Below are 23,472 nucleotides of genomic sequence, written 5' to 3' on the forward strand. Positions count from 1 at the left end.
ATCTCTGTCCCACTTTCAGAAGACCTGCTATAGCCAATCAAAACACAGAATCCGATTCAATGTTTTACTGCATTGCTTTATAGCACTATAGATCTATTCTCCAGCCACTGCACAATGAGACTCTTTGAAAAGTTGCTGTATGTGTGAAAGAAAGACTGAGAGAGAATGTGAAAGAAACAGGGAAAAGGGCAGAAGAGGGTGTGAGACTGAAGATGGGTGGCATTCAGATTTCCCACAAATTTGAAGGCATTTCCATGCAAGTGGAATGGAGTATTCCATGTTTTGGTTTTAAGTTCAGGGTCAGAAGTTCTACAAACCTTACCTCAAGTTCATCTGCAGAACTCACCAGGTTAACAAAATCCTGGTAGCAGATCTTTCCATCAGCATTTCCATCAGCCAGGGCAATAAGAACTTCTAGCTTGTGGGGGTCTAGTTCTGATCCATAAGCCTTAAGCAGGTCTCGGAAATGCTCAGTACTAATGCAGCCTGAATTCTCTGGGTCATGCTGAACAAATCACACAGGAGAAAAAGGGAAATTAGAATTCATTTTCACATTCTGATTCTAATACATTTCCAAAACACTCACTGGGTGAAAATTATAAGAACATTTAAAATACTTCAAAACAAATTCTGTCAGCCATCTTTGAACTCATAACATGATGATATTCCTTACTGAGGAATTTATCCATCATTCCATCCAAGGACAAAAACAGAGGGACATCACTGGATTTCATCTATTAAATAAGTTATTTTATACACTTAATATTGTCATGTTAACGCTGTCAAGTCTACACTTTAAAAATTATATATAATGTTTTTCATAAAACTTGTAGAAATAATTAGCTTAGAAATAATGCTTTCATTTACACAGAACAAGGTCTACATCTGAACCGCCTCTGATACTAGGGAATTATTCTGTAACTGTTCAGGGTGTTTAACAAAAGTAGAGTCATTTGCATTTGCAAGTCATAGTTAACACTAATGAGATTTGGTCCCCAAACTAAGGTCTCACCATTGGGGCTTACAAACATAAATTTTTGTGTTTAGGTAATCAAAAAGATAAGGATGGTTTAATGGCATAATGCCAATAAAATAATCTGTAGACAAAGTTCAATGAGCTCATCGTGTTTTAGTAATTGGTGTTAATGTGTCAGCCTTTCAGGCTTTCAAACATTAGTTCACTGTTTGCTTGGTCAGCTAAGGTCACAAGACCATAGAACAACAGGCTGTAGATTCAGAGTAGCAAGCGCTCTTTGAAAACCCTGCAAATGCAAACATTAATGCAAACACGCACTCTCACACACACACACACATACACACACACATGTGCACACGCACACACACACACACACACACACACACACACACACACACACACACACACACACACACACACACACACACACACACACATTCTTTAATTTATCTCACTGAATGGGAACATTAATGCTTTAAATGTATGCCGACCTGTCATGTCAGTGCAAAACATTCTTCAATGTCATTTAAGTGATGCTACAAACAATTGCTTTTAAACAAGATTTGCAGGAAAATGGACTTTAATGTACAACCTAATCAACCACTCATACTTTACCAAGTTTTACACTAATTTTATGTGGACTAACTAGAACCCTTTAAATTAATTGTATTGCACTGACCCATTTTCTTCCTTTCATTTTCTTTTCTTTCTTTCCTTTCCTCTTTTGTTTGTTTATTATTTATAAAACAAAAGAAAAACATTAAATTAATACATTTATCCCAATATAATCAAATACATTTCGAATTATAACATTCATTATTAATAATTAATTATTTTATAACATTCAAACAATTCATGCTACAATTATTACATTAAAAATAACATAAGTTCATTAGGATGTTTCTGGTTGCCAAGTAACACTGCAACCATGTGCACTGATATGGAACAGGGTGTCTATTCTTGCTCCTAGAGGGCCAACATCCTGCAGATTTTAGCTCCAACGACACTTTCACAGAAGTTATTAGTAGTCCTCAAAGCCTTGACTAGCTGATTTAGGCATGTTTAGTTAAGGCTGCAGGACAGTGGCACTCCAGGAACAGATTTGGACACCCCTGAAATAAAATGTGGGGTCACATGTGTGCATTTATAGTCAGTGACTTCAAACATGGCTTATCCATTCAGAATTTAGAGACTATCTGTTTGCTTGCACTTTATTTTACTGTACGAGCACTTACATGTAATTACAGTGTACTAACCTAAGAAAGTACTGTGCAATAAACAGTAACTGCATGGTTAGAATTGGTTTCAGGGTTAGTAATAGTATAAGTATCATTCAGTTATTTTAATTAATGTACTTATGGAATAGGACTATAAAATAATATGCCACCATCTAGAGATAACTAGGGATAATATGAGAGAAAATATTTCTACAGTTATCCCTTGTGGATTGTTCAAATTCACTACCCTTTCAAGTTGTTCAGGATGAAAACATCCACTCAATTAAACTGCTGTAAAAATGTATCAGATTCATGTATTTTTTTTTGCATAAATCTGTTAATCAACCTCAGTCCTGATCAAAACTACCAAATGTTTTAAAAAAATCCAAGATTTTAACTCTTTAATTGCCAAGTTCATTAATTATGTCACTGATTTGGGGGGAAAAAACACACAAAATGACTTATTTTCAATATAAAAGTAATTGTGGCTGGATTTTTTTTTTTTTTTTTTTTTTTTTTTTTTACTTTTTATAACATTCTTGGGCATGTCAAAGATTAGCAGCAACATTGGCTTTGATGCATTTTTAGTTTTTGTGCAGCATTAGATTTAAAATTTTTCTCCCTAATTTGTTGTTGGTGGCTGTTTTTGCCCCATTGACTTCCATTATAATGACATTTTTTTATTGCAAAGCCATGACACTATGTAATCATGCATTCTTGATTGTTTGTGGTTTTCCCTTTTGGGAAGTGGTAAAATTTGTTAATTTTACAGTTGATCACTAGGTGGGACCATTAACCCTTTAGATAGGCCTGTGTTTCCAAAAAAGGCTTAGTTTCTGGCTTGTATATGGAGTTATATGGAGTATAACAGCAAATTATAGTGTGTGTGTGTGTGTGTGTGTGTGTGTGAGATTCTTGATTTTTGGTGGTTTTCCCTGTTGGGAAGAGGTATCATTTGTTATTTTTTACAGTTGATCACTAGGTGGGACCATTAACCATTTAGATAGGCCTGTGCAAAAAAAGCTTAGTTTCTGACTTGTATATGAAGCTAATATGTAATTTTGTGTGGGTTTTTTTCCAAATCAGTGACATCATTTATTAACTTGGTAATTAAAAAGTTAAAATCTTGGAATTTTTAAAAAGATTTGGTAGTTTTGATCAGGACTGAGGTTGATTAATATATTTATGCAAAAAAAATTGGAAAAAATATTGATCTGATACATTTTTACAGCAGTTTAATTTAGTGGATGTTTTCATCCACAAACATCCCGAAAGGGTAGTGAATTTGCCCACAGTGTACCGTTGAGTTTTTGAAAAATAAGATGTCACCAAAAATCATTCCATTAGCTCAAACACAAAGAAAGTTTTGGCCAAAATAAGACTCAACTTTCCCCCGTAGTGGACGAAAACGTCCCCAACAACCCACAAGGGTTATTCAGACATAAAAACACACAACAGCCTCTCTAAAGATTATTTTTAATTATTTGTCACATACAAATATATAAAGCTACAATTACAATTACAAAGAAAAGTCGCAATTGTAAGAAATAAAAATAACACTGGAAGTGTTATGGTGTGGAGGTGTGACAACAGAGTTGAGGATCCAAATGCAGCTTTTATTCACAAGAGTGGTCAAAACAGGCAAGGTGAAACACCAGCAAACAGGTACAATCCAGGGTGAGACAAGAATAACCCGATAAATATCATATATCAAAAAACAAGAAGACAAGGCAAAGCAAGGCAAGGAAACACTGAGACTAGGAACAGGGTACAGGCTAAACAATAACAAGCAATGTGTGTGTGGATGAGTGCAACCTTTATAGTGTCACTGATAGGAAATAGGTGTGATGCAAAAATGAGTTCCTAGGCAGGGGTTTATGGCAAATGGAGTCTGGAAAGAACAAAGACAAAACCTCTTATTGTGACTGACAGAAATGAGCCGGTGGATGGGGGGCCCCAAGCCGAAGATGGAGAGAGCCAAAGAGCCAGGGTGACACTGATGGATCGGAGGGCCATGGTGGAGCCAATGACTCTGGTGACCGAGGCGAAGGTGGGTTTCCAGAAGGCTGTGGTGGAGCTGGAGCAACCAAGGACCAAGGCAGAGCCAGGGGGAGAGAGAAGCCCAACGGAGCCAGAGGGATGGAGAGATGAGGCGAAGCCGGAAGATTGTAGTCCTGAGATGAGGGCAGGTTGATGAATGACCAAGGTGGAGTTGGAGGAACAAAGAAGCCTGACAAACCCAGTGGACTGATGGACCACAATAAAGATGAGGGAGCTTTGAGGCAAGGTGACAGCAAAGGGTCGAGGGACCAAAGTGGAGTTCAGGTCTCAGAGGCTGGAGACAAAGATCTGGGATCCTCCAAGCTTGGTGCAGCTAGAGGCTGACTATCCCGATGCAAATGCTGACTGTTCACCACCAGACTGTTCAGTGACAGACGGAAAGGGCGGAGACATAACAAACAGCATGACTGGTAGAGGAAGAAGAGAGAGAGGGAGGTTGGAAGTGTGACGACATCTGCTGTTGATTCTGTGAATTGCGGTTGGCACCTGAGCCCATTAATCACCTAAATTGCTAGTCTAATGGAAACACCTGTGTTCGTGCCTTGGATGCTGTTTAAGAGATCACCAATTGACCTGGGACAGTCAGTCTTTGATTTTGGACTCTTTGATTGTGTTGTATTTTGTTACTCTTTTCATTTTCACTTCAACACTACATTACACTTCACACCTGCATCTTGCTTTACACACTGACCTTACTGATGAATACAGAAATACTGTTATTTTCTTTAATTTCTTTCATTTTATAATTTAGTGTTGTCTTATTTTGTAATTAAATAAATATTACTTTGAGCCTATAATTTGGTGTTGTTGCTTCCCTTGAGCCAAGGGTCATAACAAATTGGGGGCTCGTCTTTGCTTGGGTTATTTGATTGCACTGATTATTTTTGGACATATGAAATTGATTTGTACCAAAGTCAATTTGTTCACCATGTGAAATCACCAGTTGGTACGTACATGTACAATATTGTTTTGTTTTTTTTTTACGTGAGATTTCTCTGATAGGTATAGCGGCATGTTTCTTTTGAGACGTGTCGGATTTGTTATTTTTGTGTAGTGTTGCGGTGAAAGTGGAAAGTAGTAATTATCTCGGGAGCACATCCATGGTTTGACCAGTTGCATTTTTCACCCAGCAGGCTATAGTGCATAAATACCCCCCACCGGTAATCGCATGAAGACTAGGGTTGAGTTAGGTAGAGGTACTGGAAAGGTAGAGGGAAAACTCTCGTTATTTGATTGCACTGTGCTAATTAAATTATTCTGGTGATTTTTAGCATGGCTGATATTGATAAGTTTGTTAGTTCACCTTCGCATGAATTTTTGGACAGGTGTACTAAAGAGCAATTATTAAGTATTGCCGAACGTTATGATATTTTGATTAAAGATAAAAAGCTCAAAGAAAATGTTAAAATAGCTTTGAAAATGGAGTTATAAAAAGGGTTATTGGACACTGAGATAAAGGAATATGTACCGGTTGCATCTGATTTAAAAAGTAATTTGTCATTTGAACAACAGAAAGAGCTGCTACTCTTACAGATGGATCACGAGAAGTAAAAACTGCGTTCTGAACAGGGTAAAATGAAACTAGAAAAGGCAACATTGGATTTGGAATTACTCAAGCTCAACCTAATGAAAGAAGGTAAGCTTTCTAGTTTTGGTCAGGAGCAGAGTGTGTCTTTTTCCATCACTTCTAATCTAAAACTTGTCCCCAAATTCAATGAGGAAGATCCTGATACTTTCTTCACTCTATTTGAACGCATGGCAGAATTAATCAGCTGGTCAGATGATAATCGTGTTGCACTGCTGCAGTGTGTTTTAACTGGGAAAGCACAGGTAGCATTTACTTCATTGTCAGTTGATGATTGTAAAGATTATGATACAGTTAAATCTCTCATTTTAAAGACATATGAATGTGTGCCTGAAGCATACAGACAGCACTTTTGATTGCAGAAAAAAGACGAGTTACAAACAAATTTAGAATTTGTGCGTGATCTGAGAAAACACTTCAATCATTGGTGTAAGGCATTAGACATTAAAACATTGGAGGATTTAATTCATATTCTTTATGGTGTTGGAACAATTAAAAAATTCAGTTCCAAGTCGTATTGCTTTGTATATCAGTGAGCATAATGTTAAAATGCCAGAGGAAGCGGCTATGTTGGCCAATGATTTTATGTATTGACGCACAAAACCACTTTTGTTGATTGGCATGCTCATGATGTTAAGTATGCAAAGTCTCCATCTACGTATTATCGTGTTTTCACAGGAAAATTTTATCCAAGTAAGATTTGCAATTACTGTCATGAGAAAGGACATTGGAAAGTAGATCGTCCAGTCCTTAAAAAAAAAAATCCAAAAGTAATGCACAAAGTTCACAAGCTAAGCCTTCTGCTCTTGCAGCACCAGTCCTGTTGGTAGGGAGTGAAATTGTTGAAAGTCAGAAACTTGATGTTGATTTCTCTTCTTACTCACCTTTTATTACAGAAGGGTGTGTATCTCTGGTTGGAGAGAAAGAGGAAATCCCTGTTAAAATCTTGCGGGATACTGGCGCAATGGATTCATTTATTTTGGAATCAGTTGCCTTTTTCTTCACAGGCTCATACTGGTGAGAGTGTTTTAGTTCGTGGAATAGGACTGGATATTTTGTCTGTGCCTTTTTATAAGGCTTCAGTCCAATTTGATTCAAGGTGAGGTTGTAGTAGGAATACGACCAGCTTTGCCAGTTGAGGGGGTCCATATTATTTTGGGTAATGGACTGGTAGGTGAACGTGTGTGGGCTGATACTTCAGTGTTTCCCATAGTGACCACTGATAATAAAATTGAGACTGAACTGAGTGTTTTGTGCCAGGATTCATCATGTGTCGTGACTCGTGCTATGAAACGTGCCAATGAGGATGAAATGTGTGATCAAAATGAGATTCAGTCTGATAAAGGCTGTACTAAGTTGTTTATGCCTGACTTGTCTGCTTTGTCTTTTCCTGTTTCTGTAGAGGATTTAGGAAAGGAACAGCGAACTGACTCACTTTGGGTGAACTTTTTCAGAGTATTGTTCTTCCAGTAGAGGATATTGCCCGTGGATATTTCGTTCACAATGGAGTGTTGTTGAGAAAATGGAGCCCTCACAAATTTTTCGTTGGGGATCCTGATTTTCAAGTAGTTGTTCCTACTAAGTTTCGACAAATGATGATCAAAATTGCGCATGATCAATTAGGTCACCAGGGGGTGCGTAAGACTTATGATCGCCTGTTGCGATATTTTTTGGCCGCGTTTAAAACGAGATGTCTCTGCTTATATTAAAAGATAAAAAAACCTGCCAGTTAACCAGTAAGCCGAACCAGGTGTTGAAACCTACTCTGTTGAAACCAATTCCGGCTACTGGTGAACCATTCGAGCATCTTGCTGTTGATTGTGTAGGGCCACTTCCTCGTTTGAAGTCTGGTAGTAGTTATTTGTTTACTGTGATGTGTTTGAACACTTGTTTTCCTGCGGCATATCCATTACGTACAATTACATCTCGTTCTGTTGTGAAAGCTCTAACCCAGTTTATATCTATTTTCGGAATTCCGAAAATCATCCAGAGTTATCAAGGTTCAAATCTAACTTCGCATCTCTTCCAGCAAGTTTTAAAACAGCTGCACATTAAGCATAATCAATCTACTGTGTTTCATGCACAAAGTCAGGGTGCATTGGAGAGATTTCATCAGTCGTTAAAGTCACTTCTCCGTGCATACTGTGTGCAGCTGGATAGAGATTGGGAAGAGGGTTTACCATGGATGATGCTAGCTGCACGTGAAGTAGTGCAGGAAAGTATGGGTTTCAGCCCTAACAACTTGGTCTTTGGCCATAATGTTCGTGGACTGTTGTCTGTATTTCAGCAGATTGGTAAAGCTGTAGAACCTCCTAAAAACTTGGTGTCATATGTTTTGGGGTTTAAAAACAGACTCATCCAGGCTATAGAACTAGCGAAATTAAGTCTAGAAAAGCATCAAAAAAACATGAAACGATTGTATGATCGTACGGTTGAGCATCGAATGTTTGTACCTGGTGATCAAGTTCTTGTCTTACGACCGATGGTATCTTCACCTTTTGAAGCCAAATTTGATGGCCCATTTGTTGTAAAACGGAAATTGACTGATGAAAATGATGAAGTCTCAATGCCATCACGGAAAAAGTCAGGTGCCATATAAATCTATTAAAACCCTATTATGAAAAAGAAAATTCGACATCTTTGCATCCAGCACTTTCGACCGTTTCCATGTATGTGGGTAATGTGAGTTTGGTGGGTGAGGAAGAGGAGACCATTTCACCCGATGATTGTGTTTTCCGGGGTCGTTTGAATAATTCTGAGTCATTGCACAACTTGGGAGTTTACTCTCCATCATTTATCTCCTGTAAGATGTCTGGAGTTATGTGATTTATTACATAGTTTTCCTGAATTATTCGGTAATGCACTGTCACATACTCATTGGGTTGAACATGATATTGATGTGGGGGACGCAAAGCCTATTAAGCAGCGTTTTTATCGTGTTGCACCTGAGAAACGGGAATTGATGGAGAGGGAAATTAAGTATATTCAGGACCACAATATTGCAGTACCTTCATTTTCTGATTGGGCTTCCCCATGTTTTTTAGTTGGAAAGTTGGATGGTACTGTGAGATTTTGCGGATTTTCGCAAAGTTAACGCTTTAACAAAACCAGACTGTTTTCCTCTGCCCCGCGTTGAAGTCTGTGTGGACCAGGTTGGTTCAGCCAAGTTCGTCAGCAAGTTTGATTTGCTGAAGGGCTATTGGCAAGTGCCTTTAAATAAGAGAGCGCAAGAAATTTCATCTTTTGTCACTCCGTCAGGGTTACATTCTTATCAGGTCATGAGTTTTGGCCTACGAAATGATCTGGCGACTTTTCAACGCCTCATGAACTGAGTAATTTGTGGTCTTGAGGGTTGTGCCGTCTATTTGGATGACTTGGTAGTTTTTAGTGACAGTTGGGAGTCTCATTTAAAATGTTTGCTTTCGGTGTTGAGACGTTTGGCTAATGCTCGACTTACAGTGAACTTGGCCAAATGCGAGTTTGCAAAGGCGACAGTGACATATCTCGGGAAGGTGGTGGGGAGCGGTGAAGTGTGTCCGATGCAGGCTAAAGTGCAGGCTGTTCAGAATTTTCCTTCCCCAACAACAAAGATAGAGCTTATGAGGTTTTTAGGGTTGGTCGGATACTATCTGTCATTTTGGCAAAATTTCTCTACTGTGGTGGCAACGCTTACAGACTTGTTAAAGGGAAAGACAAAGTTTATCTGGTCTAACACTTGCGAATTGGCTTTTGAGAATGTGAAATCTTTGCTGTGTTCAGTGCCTGAGCTTATGGCTCTGTACTTTGATAAACCTTTCACGTTGCACATCGATACTAGTAATGTGGGAGCTGGAGCTCTCCTGCAGCAGTCTGATGTGGACAGAGTATACCATCCAGTCAGTTTCTTTTCGCGAAAGTTTAACACATACCAATGTAACTATTCTGTTGTTGAGAAGGAAGCATTAGCCCTTATTTGGGCATTGCAGCATTTTGCGGTTTCGAGTGCACCTATTGTGATCTACACGGATCATAATCCATTAACTTTTTTGAATTCTTTGCAGTGTCCGAATCAGAGGTTGGTTCGGTGGTCCTTGTTCCTGCAGTCCTTCTGTCTAGATATTTGACATATCCGAGGATCGGAAAATGTGGTAGCTGATGCGCTGTCACGCGCCCCAGATGCAGTTTAATCTACTGGATTTGACGTTATTCCTCTTTGGTGTTTTTGGGAGCTGTCTGTGGTTCTGAACTTGAGTGTACCCTATGACCTCCTGTTGATTCTATGAATTGCGGTTGGCACCTGAGCCCATTAATCACCTAAATTGCCAGTCTACTGGAAACACCTGTGTACATGCCTTTGATGCTGATTAAGAGATCACCAATTGACCGGGGAGAGTCAGTCTTTGGTTTTGACACTTTGATTTTGGACTCTTTGGTTGTGTTGTATTTTGTTACTCTTTTCATTTTCACTTCAACACTACATTACACTTCACACTTGCATCTTGCTTTACACACTGACCTTACTGATGAATACAGAAATACTGTTATTTTCTTTAATTGTTTTCATTTTATAATTTAGTGTTGTCTTTTTTTGTAATTAAATAAATATTACTTTCAGCCTATAATTTGGTTTTCGTGTGTCCCTTGTGTTGTTGCTTCCCTTGAGCCAAGGGTAACAGAAGGGACAAAAAGTTCAAAATAGTGACTATTCAGCATCGTAGAGCATGCAGCGAGTCCTGAGGCAGCCTCCTTGGCCATGACTGGACAAACAGAGATTTCAAGTATGGCCTTCACAGCTGTCACAGAACAGGCAGGGAGTTCACTGAGGCAAGTGCCGCCATCTCAGAAGATACTGCAGTGGACACCATGTCCTCTGGGAGCACAGCAGCAGACATCTCTACCTTAGAAGGTTCTGCAGCATAAGCCGCCACCTCTGATGATATTGTAGCTGGAGCTGCTGCCTCTAGCAAATCAGTGGTGGTGTGCACGGCTCAGATTCACCGTAAAGCAACACCCCCATACTGGAAATGCTGCAGACAGGGGAATGAGTTCATGAGCAGGAGGACTAGAGTGATTTGGTTTTGGGATACCAGCTGTGCGTGCTGACACCAGCGGTGGATCCTCTATGCTAGACACCAGTCGAGAGGACCGATGAACTGATCTCAGACTTCTAGTTCCAGCAGACTCTAGAAGATCATCTGAGATGTGACGAGACTCTGGAAGATCAGCTGAGACTTGACGAGACCCTGGAAGATCAGCTGAGATGTGATGAGACTCTGGAAGGCCAGCGGAGATGTGGCAAGACTCTGGAAGGTCAGCAGAGATGTGATGAGTCTATGTATGATCGGCTGAGATGTGATGAGGCTCTGGAAAATCAGCCGAGACGTGAAACAGGAAGATTGGCTGTGGCTTGACTTGACTCTGCAATGAAAGCTGGGACCTGACACGAGACTCTGGAATGGTGGCCATTTTGTGGAAAGTCAGAAAAGTGTAAAAAATCCAACTCCATACCATGAAAAGAGATCCTTTGTGTCAGGGAGAGTTTGATCTTTTCCCAGTTGTCCCAAAGGCCCAACTGGCTGAGGTGTGATAGCACCAAGTCCCTGTGTTCACACAGTTGATCCTGAGACTGAGCTAGTATGCAGAGATGTATAGTAACGAAGTAGAACTACTTAACTACTGTACTTAAGTACTAAAAGGCGGTATCTGTACTTTACTAGAGTATTATTTTTTTCTCCTACTTCCACTTTTCTTCAGTACATTTCTTTTCTTCCACTTCAGTACATATTTTCGATGAGTTTAATACTTTTACTCCGAAATTTATTTATGTGCTGCATCGTTACTCGTTACAATTATAAAAATGTTACAAATCATTCCATTACAAACCCACATTACCACTGCCGGAACTGTGGATGGCAGGTTTGATGAAGCTGGCACATCACTGAGCGAATCAAGCGATTAAGAAGACTGTGCGTGCTGACTGAACTGCTGTGAAGAGAGAGATTAACACCTAGCCGAGCCAGATAATGACTCGTTCACAAGTCAAGAACAGGTTGCATCAGTTTTCGGATCACCAGTAGTTTTTTCTGACAGTTAGATTCAATAAACATGTTGAAGAAAACAGTTCACCGGTTCTTTTGCGCTCGACGTAATGGCATCATTGGCGATGACTGCAAGCCTTCGGTTTACCTGGGCTCATAACATTAGCACAGAATCAGTTCAGAATCAATCACCAAAAGAATCAGGTCAGTTCAGACTCTCTGTGTGTCGGTTTGCTTCACGCTGAATCACACATGCGCAGTATCATCAGCTCCTCTGTTCTCGAATCGGACACATCTGACAGAAATGGTTCTTGACTCGTGAACGAGTCAGTCTGTTGTTTGTTATCTGGCTCGCCTCAGTGTTCATCTTCAGTTCTCTCTTCACATCAGTTCAGTCAGTGTACTGTTTGAGTAAATTAATTACTCCGGGATATTGGTTTGTTTTAACTCAGAGGGAGTGTCAGCCACATTAAACAAGTTAACAGCTTAAGTCATTTGTGGATTAATGCTTATAGGAGACGCGAATCATTTAAAACGATTCAGTTCAATTTGTTGAACTGTTTCAAAAAGATCTGCTTTGGTTTGAACTGTCTTAGAACAGACACGGAAGAGAAGACAATGCTGAATAAAGTCGGAGTTTTTGCTATTTTTGGACCAAAATGTATTTTCGAAGCTTCAAAAAATTCTAACCGACCCTCTGATGTAACATGGACTACTTTGATGATGTTTTTCTTACCTTTCTGGACATGGACAGTGTACCGTACACACAGCTTCGATGTAGGGACTGAGAGCTCTCGGACTAAATCTAAAATATCTTAAACTGTGTTCCAAAAATATAGGTCTTACGGGTTTGAAACAACGAGGGTAAGTTATTAATGACATAATTTAGCAAATTGGGCGAACTAACCCTTGAATCTGTTTTTTGTTTACAAAAAGTTACAGTCAAAGGAATTGTGATGGTCCTTTAGGTTAATCATTAGACATAATAAAAACAATATGTTCAAACTTTTGACTACTTTCTTTAATAACTACATAACACAATACTTGTACTTTTACTTTCAGTACTTGAATAGTAAATTTTAAAATAGTATAATATCGGCTGGAGGGATTGGCTCTATCGCGTCCTTCACCAGTAGGACTGCAATCTCAGTACACAAGACAGGGGGACCCAGAGATAGAGGTAACTGTTTTTTTGTCAAAGTTTTGGGTACCATTGACTGTTAAGTCAGTGGAGGGAAAAAATTAAACAAAAAATTCTCTGCCCGGCCTTCCTCCGGGGGAGGAAGTGTTATATTTACCATCTCCCGAAGAGCAGCTGTCTCCACCTCTGGGTCACTCATCTAAGAGCCTCTTGCTCTTCCACTTCCATTGTCATCACATGCCAATGTTCATTGGCTCATTTACACTCGAAGTAGATTGGTCTCTCTAAAGCGAGATGCCCACCATCAATTATGTATCATTCTGCTGTACTGCAATAAATACATACACTAGACTGTACAAATATATTTTCACATTGAAGCTCCAAATTAGTGTAGTGTACAGAACAGTTCACTTTGGAGTTCAGTTAACCAGATATAACTTATTTTATAAAAACTAACACTGAATACAAATTCTGTATTCATAAGTAAGTTTTATTTATTTGAGTCCAAAGTGAGAAAAAAAAATAAAATCCAGTAGCAAAACAAAATCCCTCTTCAACTCAAAGTAATTATAGACCTCAAGTTACAAGACCTTCTGTTCTCTCATTAATAGCTAGACCAGAGGCTGGTGACTCTACAAATAATGACATGAAACAATAGCAGCAGGGTCACAAATGTCACAAATGTCATCAGGTATGAGTTACAGCCTTAATACAGCATTTAGAAGAAGAACCGTCCTGACCACCAATAATTAAAAGCTGTTAATTAAAAACTACTACTCAGAGGGGTCTCAAAGACAGCATTCACAAAATCATTAATAGCAGAAACACTGTGCCCAGATTACTGTATGATGGCTTTAACAACGTTGATTAAAAGAAATGTGAAAACAGAATACTATCCTGGGAGTGTGAACATAAGCTCATTTTCAATGATTGAGAGCACAGTAATTTCATGGCTGCTACCTTCAGCACTGAAGACACTATTAAAAATTACAAAGCAATAGTGTGTGGAAACAAGTCAAGAATGTACTGACAATTGTAATTAGCACTTGAAACAAAAGGTGTCATCAAAAATTATGCATAGACAAAATGAAACACTTTTGGGTGTTCAGTTCAATTGAGCTTTTTTTCTCAGCCTCCAGGGCTTTGCATATGTTAGCTACTGCTCAGCTGCTTCAGAAGACAGTTCTATAAATCGGCCCGGCCTTCATTCTGTGAACCAACAAAAGCTGCACTGCATGTGGTGTACAAAACCACCCAGGCTCATTGGAAAAATGTGCCTGTGGTGTCATTTCTGTAAAATGATATTATGTTGCTTCTTGACACTTTGAAATTGAACTGAAACAGATGAATATGATTGTGGCTAAGTTTTATTCAATTGGTTGTCGTCAAATTGGTTGTCGTACATATTGAAGCAGTTCAGAAATGAAATGTCAAGTGACTGGTGCTATAAGGTTACTCATTATGAATAATGAGCATTAGCTCATTTGAATAATAAATCTTTGTTGTTTTTTTTATGTGACTTATGTTTCTCTCTCTCTCTATTTACATGTATATATAATCTGTCAAGTAAGATGTTGCACAATAGAACTGTATAACTTAGTTAAAAATACCTTGGTTGTATGATGTTCCTTAAAATAATAATAATATTATTATTACTTTGACAATTATATTTTTGTATACAATAGTAATATAATTTTGTCATAATTTCTTCAAGTTAAACCAGACTTGTATTTTTTTTTTTTTTCATGTTGTTGTGAAGGTCTTTCACTTTTACTTTCCATTTCAGTGCATATTTGATGGTAGTAGTTTCTCAAATGAAATGGTGTGAAGCTGGTGAAAACACAGATACATGTTATCCAAACTTCATGCATCACAGAAAACAGTTTGCAATGGACACCCCCAGTTGAACGCCGGCTGATTTTTTTTTTCTCCATTAAGATCTTATGGATATTTTCCTTCCTTGTAGTTGTCTTGTGTGTGTTAAAAGGATTATAAAATCTTATTCTGATATTCTGTTACTGTGTCTTGTATAGGTCCCTACGATGTAATTGACATAAACCACTTGAAATAGCCAAAAGATCAAAATTGGGCATGATCAGTCTAGGTGGAAATGAGTGTAGTTCAGCTGGAATTTCTTCCCACTAAAACAAAAAGGCACATAAGACAGCTTATCAAGGCAGTTCCGTCTTAGCTCACTGCTTTAAATTAAAGACAACCTGTACAGCCTGTCATGTTCTGGATGTTTTCCCACACAGCAGCTCTGACAGGAACTAGGAAACATGTTTAAAAGTTTACATCACAGCCAATTACAGCAGAATAAACTGAAGTTTTTTTTTTTTTTTTTTTTTTTTTTTTTTGGTGCATATGTTACTAACAATTATGCTTAGAATAAAAGTAAGGGATAACTTACTTTTTTCATAAAATAGGACCCACATGCAAACAAGAAGGGTATTGTAAACAAAATGTTGCAAAATGTTCAGTTTATATGAAATGCATTAAACCAGCACAGCTCTGTTGAAATCCCTTGCCAGGGTTTACAGTCAAAAATATGTACTACATTTCCAATATGCTTTGTCTCTTTCTCCTAGGATTGTGAAACCAGATATCATTCGTCATGTTTCAAATGCTGCTCTGAGTTTAACAAGCAAACTAGTTCCCTTTCAATACTTCACTCGTACTGCGTCGAAGACGCATATGGGAAAAACTCCTTTTTTCTCCTGAACTGAAGCCTTATTCAATCACGCAGTGAAACTGCACAGCCATTGGATCGTGCAGTGTTATTAAAACAAACCAATGGCTTGGCAGCGGTGCTGCACGAACCTATGGCAGCGAAGCCCGCCAAAGCCTGACGAAATGGGCGGAGAATCTGGATATATATTGGCCGCTTCGCCACAGAAATTCAGATTTCTTCTCCTTCAGCGACGACGTCACATCGCTTCGCTGATCTCCGCTGAACTGCTCGCCGTTCACAGGCCTTGCACTGGAACGCGACTGCCGGTCCCCGCTGCAGACATCGCTTCCCTGCGGCCATCCGAATTTTGTGTATGCCAATATACAGCACTGCTCAATCAATTAGTTTTGGAATTAATTAGTAATTTTATGTTGAAAATGCCTATTTTTATGTTTTTAAACACATGGTAAAGACATACAAATTTGGTCAGATAGAGCAGTTAGTCTAACAACAAGGTTAATAGGTCTCATTCACTAACCATGAGACTCATTGTGGCCTAAATGAAAGATGGGATATATTAAAACTGCTTTAAACATGTTTTCAAAGAGATAAATGCAAAATTTTGCATGTTTGTATACAGATAAATATACATAGAACAATAAAGTGTAATAGTAGTTTACATTTTTCATTTCTGTAAAAATTATCCTCGGAGAGATTAATTGCATGATTATGGCCAATCTGAGCTAGACAGGACCTTTATAGGCTAGTGACAATGCCCCTGAATTTTCGAGATACCCCTACCGGAGGTAGAACTAAACCCAACAATGTTTTTCCTCATCTCTTAGGTCTCCCATATATGAAATGGATTCTTGGCTAAAAATATTTTATTGCTAAGATTGTTAAATTAACAGATATTGTTATACACCCCAAAATCAATAAAGGACTAAAATATAGCCTGTCCGTATGGGAGTTAAGGTATATAAACTAATGCAGATCAATCACACAAGCTCTGAGAGCTTTGAAACTTGACATGTTTGTAGTCAGGAAGTTGATGTAACTACTAGAAAAGACTGGATGTGAATATCTTGATGTAAGGAATAAATAGACACATGTAAACACATTTCCCTGTCAAGGGAACTTCGAACTGCGTCCTCTGAAGGGACACTATGGGGAACACCTCGTCGTGACCCGTGTCTGAAGCATACTTTGAAAAACGCCAACATGTTGGCCAGCGACAGCCTCTGACGTCGCTACCGGCGGGACTATAAATACGCGCCCGTAGGACCCGTCACTTTTCTTCTTCGTCTTCATTGACTGTTTTGTTTGAAGCGTGCATCTGAGTAACGACCAAAACGGTAAGAGCGATCTATTATTGTTGTACAATGGCATCCACTAGCAAGGCGTTTAGACAGTGTGTGCATCCGTGTCAGCGTTATTTGACACCTGATGACACACACACTCTTTGCGTCTCTTGTTTGGGCGAAGAGCACGCGCGCGATGTCCTTGAGGGGGCAATCTGCGCGCACTGCGAGCGTTTTTCTATGAAAAAGCTCCGTTCTCGTTTGTCTCTCTTTTCGAGGAAAGAGGGACAGCCATCTGGATCTCGCGGCTCAGGACCCGCCGTTGCCGAGGCACGGAGGAGAATGAGCTCGTGGGGATCACAGGTGGATCTCGCTGAGGAGTGTAGAGAGGGACTTTTCCTCTCACACTCTCCGGCGGCAAACGAGGGCGAACTTCGGGAGGAAGATGCGTTGTCATTAACCCCTTCTGACACTGAAGTTAGTGCTCTGCTGGGTTCTACCCAGAAAGAGCAGGAGATGTCTGAGAGTGGCGAAGAAGCTGAGGCTGAGCCTTCTCAATCCTCCTGCCCTGCGTATGAGGAGCTGTTAGAGGTTATGGATCGCGCCACGGCAAAATTAGATTTGCCATGGAAGCGTGCCAGAAAGGTAACATCACGAGGTCGCCTCGATGAGCGTTATTTGTCTGACCATAGCCCTCCAGCCCAGGTGAGCCTTCCATTCTTGCCTGACTTGCATGCAGAAGTCGAAAAGGAATGGAAGAGGCCGTTTTCCTCTCGCATCCATCGGTTTCAGCGTACGAGTTATGCTAATATCGAGGGCATGCACGAAAACGGCTATGAGAGGATGCCCCCTGTAGAAGAGACGCTGGCTAGCTATCTCTCTGTGGGTGAAACGTCCTCTCTTAAATCTCCCTCTTTGCCATCTAAGCCCCTCCAGGATACATCCTGCTTAAATGGCAAATCATACGCGGCAGAAGGCCAGGCTGTGGCTTCATTGCACACGATGGCAGTGCTTCAGGCTTACCAGGCTGACCTGCTGAAGGACCTGGATACAGGCGAGGGCCTTTCACCTGACCAGGTAGCTGAGCTGCGCCGCACCACAGACCTCTCTCTCCGGGCTACCAAGCAGGCCGCCTCTGCCATGGGCAGATCTATGGCGGCCATAGTGGTAACGGAGAGACATCTGTGGGTGAACCTGGCAGACATCGGGAGGGAAGAAAGGGGGTTTCTTCTCGATGCTCCGGTCTCGCCTTCTGAGCTTTTCGGTACCTCCATCGAGACGGTGGTCGGAAAGTTCAGGGAGGCAAGGGCGCGCTCCGCTGCCTTTAAATCCTTCATTCCAAGAAGGTCCAGGTCCGAGCCCGAACAACAAAGGGGTCCTGGCCCATCTCGATCTGAGGATCGTAGACGGGCGCAGAAGGCTAGTGTCGCGGCTCGTGCTCCTCCCCCGCCTAGGGGCAGGGGCAAGAGGAACCGCGGGTCACGGAGAGGTAAGCAGGGTCTGAGGGATGTGATTCAGACGAGGCAGCGTCCTCGCCCGGATCAGAGCGATACCTAGTAGCTCCGGATGTTTTTTACCTCTGTTTTAACTTCTGTTTTTATCCTCCCTTTCTAATTCCCCTGTAGCCACCAGCTCTCCACCTGATCGAGGTTAGGTGGAAAGTTTCTCACATAACAGTCTCCTTTCCTGGACCTGTGATGTTTTGGTTGGTTCTATGCTAAGCATAGTAACCGCCTTACTGACGGTCCGGACCAGAAGGGGGCGCCCCGCAAGCGGGAATCCAGTAGCAGGAGGGTGGGTGAGTGAGTACATAACCCTTGCTCTACCTGCTTATGGGTGTTATGTTGCTGGTGATTATATGTCTACTAACAAATCTGTGAGTTTCCTTTTACAGAGCCTGGCTGATCATCAGAATTGGCACAGCACTGCAGGGAATTTCATGGATGTCCGGCCAGGTCACCCTGAGGGGCCGCCTGGCCGGTTGGCGCATCCGGGGAAGTAGTTACGGAGTCCTTCTGTATGTGCTGCCTCAGGTGATGCTCCCCTCGCTTGAGGGTTGGAGCTCGCCTCTCCCGTACGATCCAACGCCTCTGCGATGCTTCTCTGTACACACGCTAAGCTTGTGTACTTTCTCAAAACCACATGGTGGTCAGTGTGCACGTGAACACTTTGCGCACTGTCTCAAATCCACGTAAGTGGTAAGTGTGCACGCAAGACTCTGCGCACTTTCTAAAATCCTGTATGGTAAGGGTTACGCGCTCTGCTTCGTTCCCTTTCTTAAGATGATTAGCCCCGGGGTTCCTTGGGCTTCATCCAACCAGTGTGTATTTGTTATACACCTCAAGCATCGCTTCCCTCAACATGAGGGGCTGTGTGGACTTCCACATATTGTGGTTATCAGGTAGTAGGCTTCACCAGGCCTCTCTGATGGTGAGCTCCCACATACTGTGGTTGCCAGGTAGTAGGCCTCACCAGGCCTCCCTGGAGATTTAGCTCCCACATACTGTGCGTTTCCACTAAATAGCATATTGTGGTTTTCAGATAGTAGGCTTTACCAGGTCTCTCTGACGGCGAGCTCCCACATACTGTGGTTGTCAGGTAGTAGGCCTCACCAGGCCTCCCTGGAGTTTTAGCTCCCACATATTGTGTGTTTCCTCAAAAAAAAAAAAAAAAGAGCTCCCACGGTTTGTGGTTGTCAGGTAGTAGGCCTCACCAGGCCTCCCTGGAGTCGAGTTCCATATTACTTCAGTTTCCACTGAGGTGGTTATCTGGTAACAGGTAGTAGGCCTCTAGGCCTCTCTGTAGCTGAACTCCCACTTTTTGTGGTTATCAGATAGTAGGCTTCACAGGTCTCTGAAGGTGAGCTCCCACATACTGTGGTTGTCAGGTAACCTTTCAGTACACACGCTAAGCCTGTGTACTTTCTCAAAACCACATGGTGGTCAGTGTGCACGATTACGCTTTGCGCACTGTCTGAAATCCACATAAGTGGTAAGTGTGCACGCAAGACTCTGCGCACTTTCTGAAATCCTTTACGGTAAGGGTTACGCGCTCCGCTTCGTTCCCATTCTTAAGATGATTAGCCCCGAGGTTCCTTGGGCTTCATTCAACCAGTGTGTATTTGTAAGTATACACCTCAAGCACCGCCCCTCAACATGGACGCACTGTGAGAGCAGACATCCTGCTGAGGCAGGGGCTGAGGCTCGGGAATGCCGCCTTCACACCAAGGTGTTGAAGCAGAGTTGGGAAGGTTGGCCAGATTTGGCTGGATTGTTTTTTGCGGCTTGAGAGCATCGCACTATCCCCTCTGGCTTCCTCTGACTCATCCAGCTCCATTGGGGCTGGACGCCATGGTACAGGTGTGGCCGAGGCTTCATCTGTACATTCCGTCCTCCAATTGCTCTGCTCCCGGGCCATTCCATTTACGAGCTGCTCTATCAGAGTGCCACGAGAGCCCCTCCTTTGTGACAGGCAAGACTTGGTGATAGACAGTGCTAGGTTCTTAGCCGTATCCCTTTAAAGGAATCTTTTGTGATTCCAAGCCTTCAGCTCTACCCCGGGCTGAGGCCCCACAGGTAAGTTGGGTATGTAGCTTAGGCCTTTGGCCATAAGGGATAATGTCACGGACAGCCGTCGAACCGTCCCAGGGGCGACTCCCGGTGAGTTGGTAGAGTTGGTACTTAGTGTTTGCCATGTTTCTGGCCTGCACTCCCCTCAGCATGGCGGCGTGGGTATACTGTTCCCCATAGTGTCCCTTCAGAGGACGCAGTTCGAAGTTCCCTTGACAGGGAACGTCTCAGGTTACGAATGTAACCGTGGTTCCCTGAGAGGGAACGAGACACTGCGTCCTCTAGCTCCCTGCCATGCTTCGGACACAAGCTTCACGAAGAAGATAAGTGACGGGTCCTACGGGCGCGTATTTATAGTCGCGCCGGTAGCGACGTCAGAGGCTGTCGCTGGCCAACATGTTGGCGTTTTTCAAAGTATGCTTCAGACACGGGTCACGACGAGGTGTTCCCCATAGTGTCCCTTCAGAGGACGCAGTGTCTCGTTCCCTCTCAGGGAACCACGGTTACATTCGTAACCTGAGACGATCTAAAATAAGCGGACATGCACTAATTCAATATCTATGCAGAATGTTTTCATTTACTTTGTGCTTGCTTTGCCTGGCATTATCATAGAAACACATATGATGGCTTGTTGGAAAGGTGGGGTTGTGCTGAATCCAGCAATACGTATATGAATATGTAAATATATGATAAAAGAGAAGTGTTCTGTCACTCAATGTATGAGGTGTCCAAAATGAATGAAAATGGAACACTGACATAATTGAGTCCAAACCCATTCATTATCAGTGGTGAGGAGAATGTTGAGAAATTCAAATATAAGAGACATCAAAAAATATTAAATATGGCACCTTGTACTATATGGAAACAAAGATTGAAATCGAAAGATAACACCTTACCATAGCACAAACAGGAGACCAGGAGTTTTAATTTAATGAACTTTTTAATAAAACTATAACTTAACTTCACACAATACAACCTAAATTACTGTCTTAAATAAAACAAATGGCAATCTAACTAAAGAAACAAACACTCTTCGAGGAAATGAGCTCTGTCTTCTCAGGCTGTTTAGTTTATTTTCTAGCAGCAACCATTTGGAACATCAACTGCTTTTGGTAACCGTTGGAGAAGGGTCTGGCTGCAGACTTGCACTTGCACTCTCAGACACTGCTTCTGCTAGCGACGTCACTTGCAGTCTTTATTTTTTATTTTGTTCTATTTATTGATAACTTTTTGTTTGAATTTCCCAACATTTTATAACAGTTGCCATGTGGCGAAGACAAGAAAAAATAAAATAAATTACAATGTCAATTGCAATCACTACTTGCACTCTCCGCTACCTGTGACTTCACTTGCAATCAACACAAATCGTGCATGTTGCCACTGGAGACAAGACGCTGTGGTTGTGATTAAACGATTAAAACTAATTTACTACTATAACGTACAGGGTCATGCAAGAAAAAGACAAGCACAGACCTTGGCCACAGAACAGCAGAATATGAACGCAATGCACAAAGTCTTTTGTTAAGCGTTTTCCTCCTGTAGAAAAAACCTAACACTTAATATGGCATAATGTATTCAGAAACATTAAGTTCAATTAAAAGATCAAATTCGATATATAGTTATTATTCAATGTACTGCAAGTCAAGCAGATGGCTATGAACACAATGTGCAAACTTTGTCCTCCCATACAACATAACGCTTAATGTGGCCTAATAACAGACTGATGATAAAGACAATTCAGCAGGCATAGCCTATATGTCTTGTTGTTGACTCTAAATATATATAGACCAGCAAATATGAACGGGCATTATGCATTAAGTGATTTTAAAAGGATCAACTCCGTACTGGCAAGAAGATGAGTACAGAACGCAGTGTGTTAAATTGTACATTAAACATTTTCCTCCTATAGAAAATCATTATAAATAAAACACATAATGTAGGTTAATGGACAAAGACAGTGATATAAACAAGTTGTAGACAGTTTATTCTATATGGAAAAATGCTTAATGTGAAACTTTGCGTGTTGCGTTTATTCTGGGCTCACCTGCTTGCCTGTACATATTAGTTATGTATTTTAATAAAGTAGAGAAGCATGAGTTTGGCCTTTCTCATCTATGTCCATTATGCCACATTTTGCGGTATGTGAGGAAAATACTATATACATATTCCTTATATTAATGAACTTAACATTTAATTTGATATTTTAATAGCATCTTAATATATTAAGCCATGTTAAGTGTTTTTTTTTTTCTACGCTTAGCTAGAGACTTTGTGCAAATGTTCATATTCTGGTGTTCTGGCCATGGATTTGCCGATCTTGTCTTTTTATTGCAGGACCCTGTACGTTATAGTACTAAATTAGTTTTAATAATTTAATCACCACCACAGCGTCTTGTCTCCATTGGCAACATGCACGATTTGTGTTGATTGCAAGTGACGTCACAGGTAGCGGAGAGTTCAAGTAGCAATTGCAAGTGACATTGTAATTTAGTTTCTTTTTTCTTGTCTTCACAACCTGGCTTTATAAAATGCTGGGAAATTCAAACGAAAAGTAATAAAAAAAAATAAACAAAATAAAAAAAAAAGACTGCAAGTGATGTCACTAGCGGAAGTGCAAATGTCTGAGTGTGCAAGTCTGAGAGTGCAAGTACAAGCCTGCAGCCAGACCCTCTTGAAACATTTTGGGGTCAACCCCCCATGATGTTACAACTGCAACACACCACTCATCCACATTGTCATCAGTGACAATGTGGGTCATATTTGGACAGTCAGGGCAAGAGCAAAACCCTTTGCAGGTCAAGCCCACAGAAAGACACTGGCATTTGGTTGCATCGGTGCAGTTTTCGTTTTTACAGTAGAGGTGGGTGAGGTCTCTAACTCCTTTAGGTGCTGGTGCCTTCTGGAACATCACAGATTAAATGCAGCCACCTTCTC

The 23,472-nt window shown here is 41.0% G+C and overlaps 1 protein-coding gene across 2 annotated transcripts in view; it reads right to left on the reverse strand.

The window, feature by feature from the left end:
• Positions 1-23,472, reverse strand: part of LOC113050700 (rhomboid-related protein 3-like) — a 75,329-nt gene that overhangs the window by 21,851 nt on the left and 30,006 nt on the right. The window contains exon 4 of one of the 2 annotated variants that reach the window (XM_026213929.1): positions 347-505. In XM_026213929.1, coding sequence (XP_026069714.1) covers positions 347-505 — 159 coding nt within the window. Of the gene's footprint in view, positions 1-322; positions 506-23,472 lie in introns of both variants that reach the window. The other variant, XM_026213928.1, reaches the window with a different exon arrangement.

Source organism: Carassius auratus, chromosome 31 (genome assembly GCF_003368295.1).
Source record: "Carassius auratus strain Wakin chromosome 31, ASM336829v1, whole genome shotgun sequence".
NCBI lineage: Eukaryota > Metazoa > Chordata > Actinopteri > Cypriniformes > Cyprinidae > Carassius > Carassius auratus.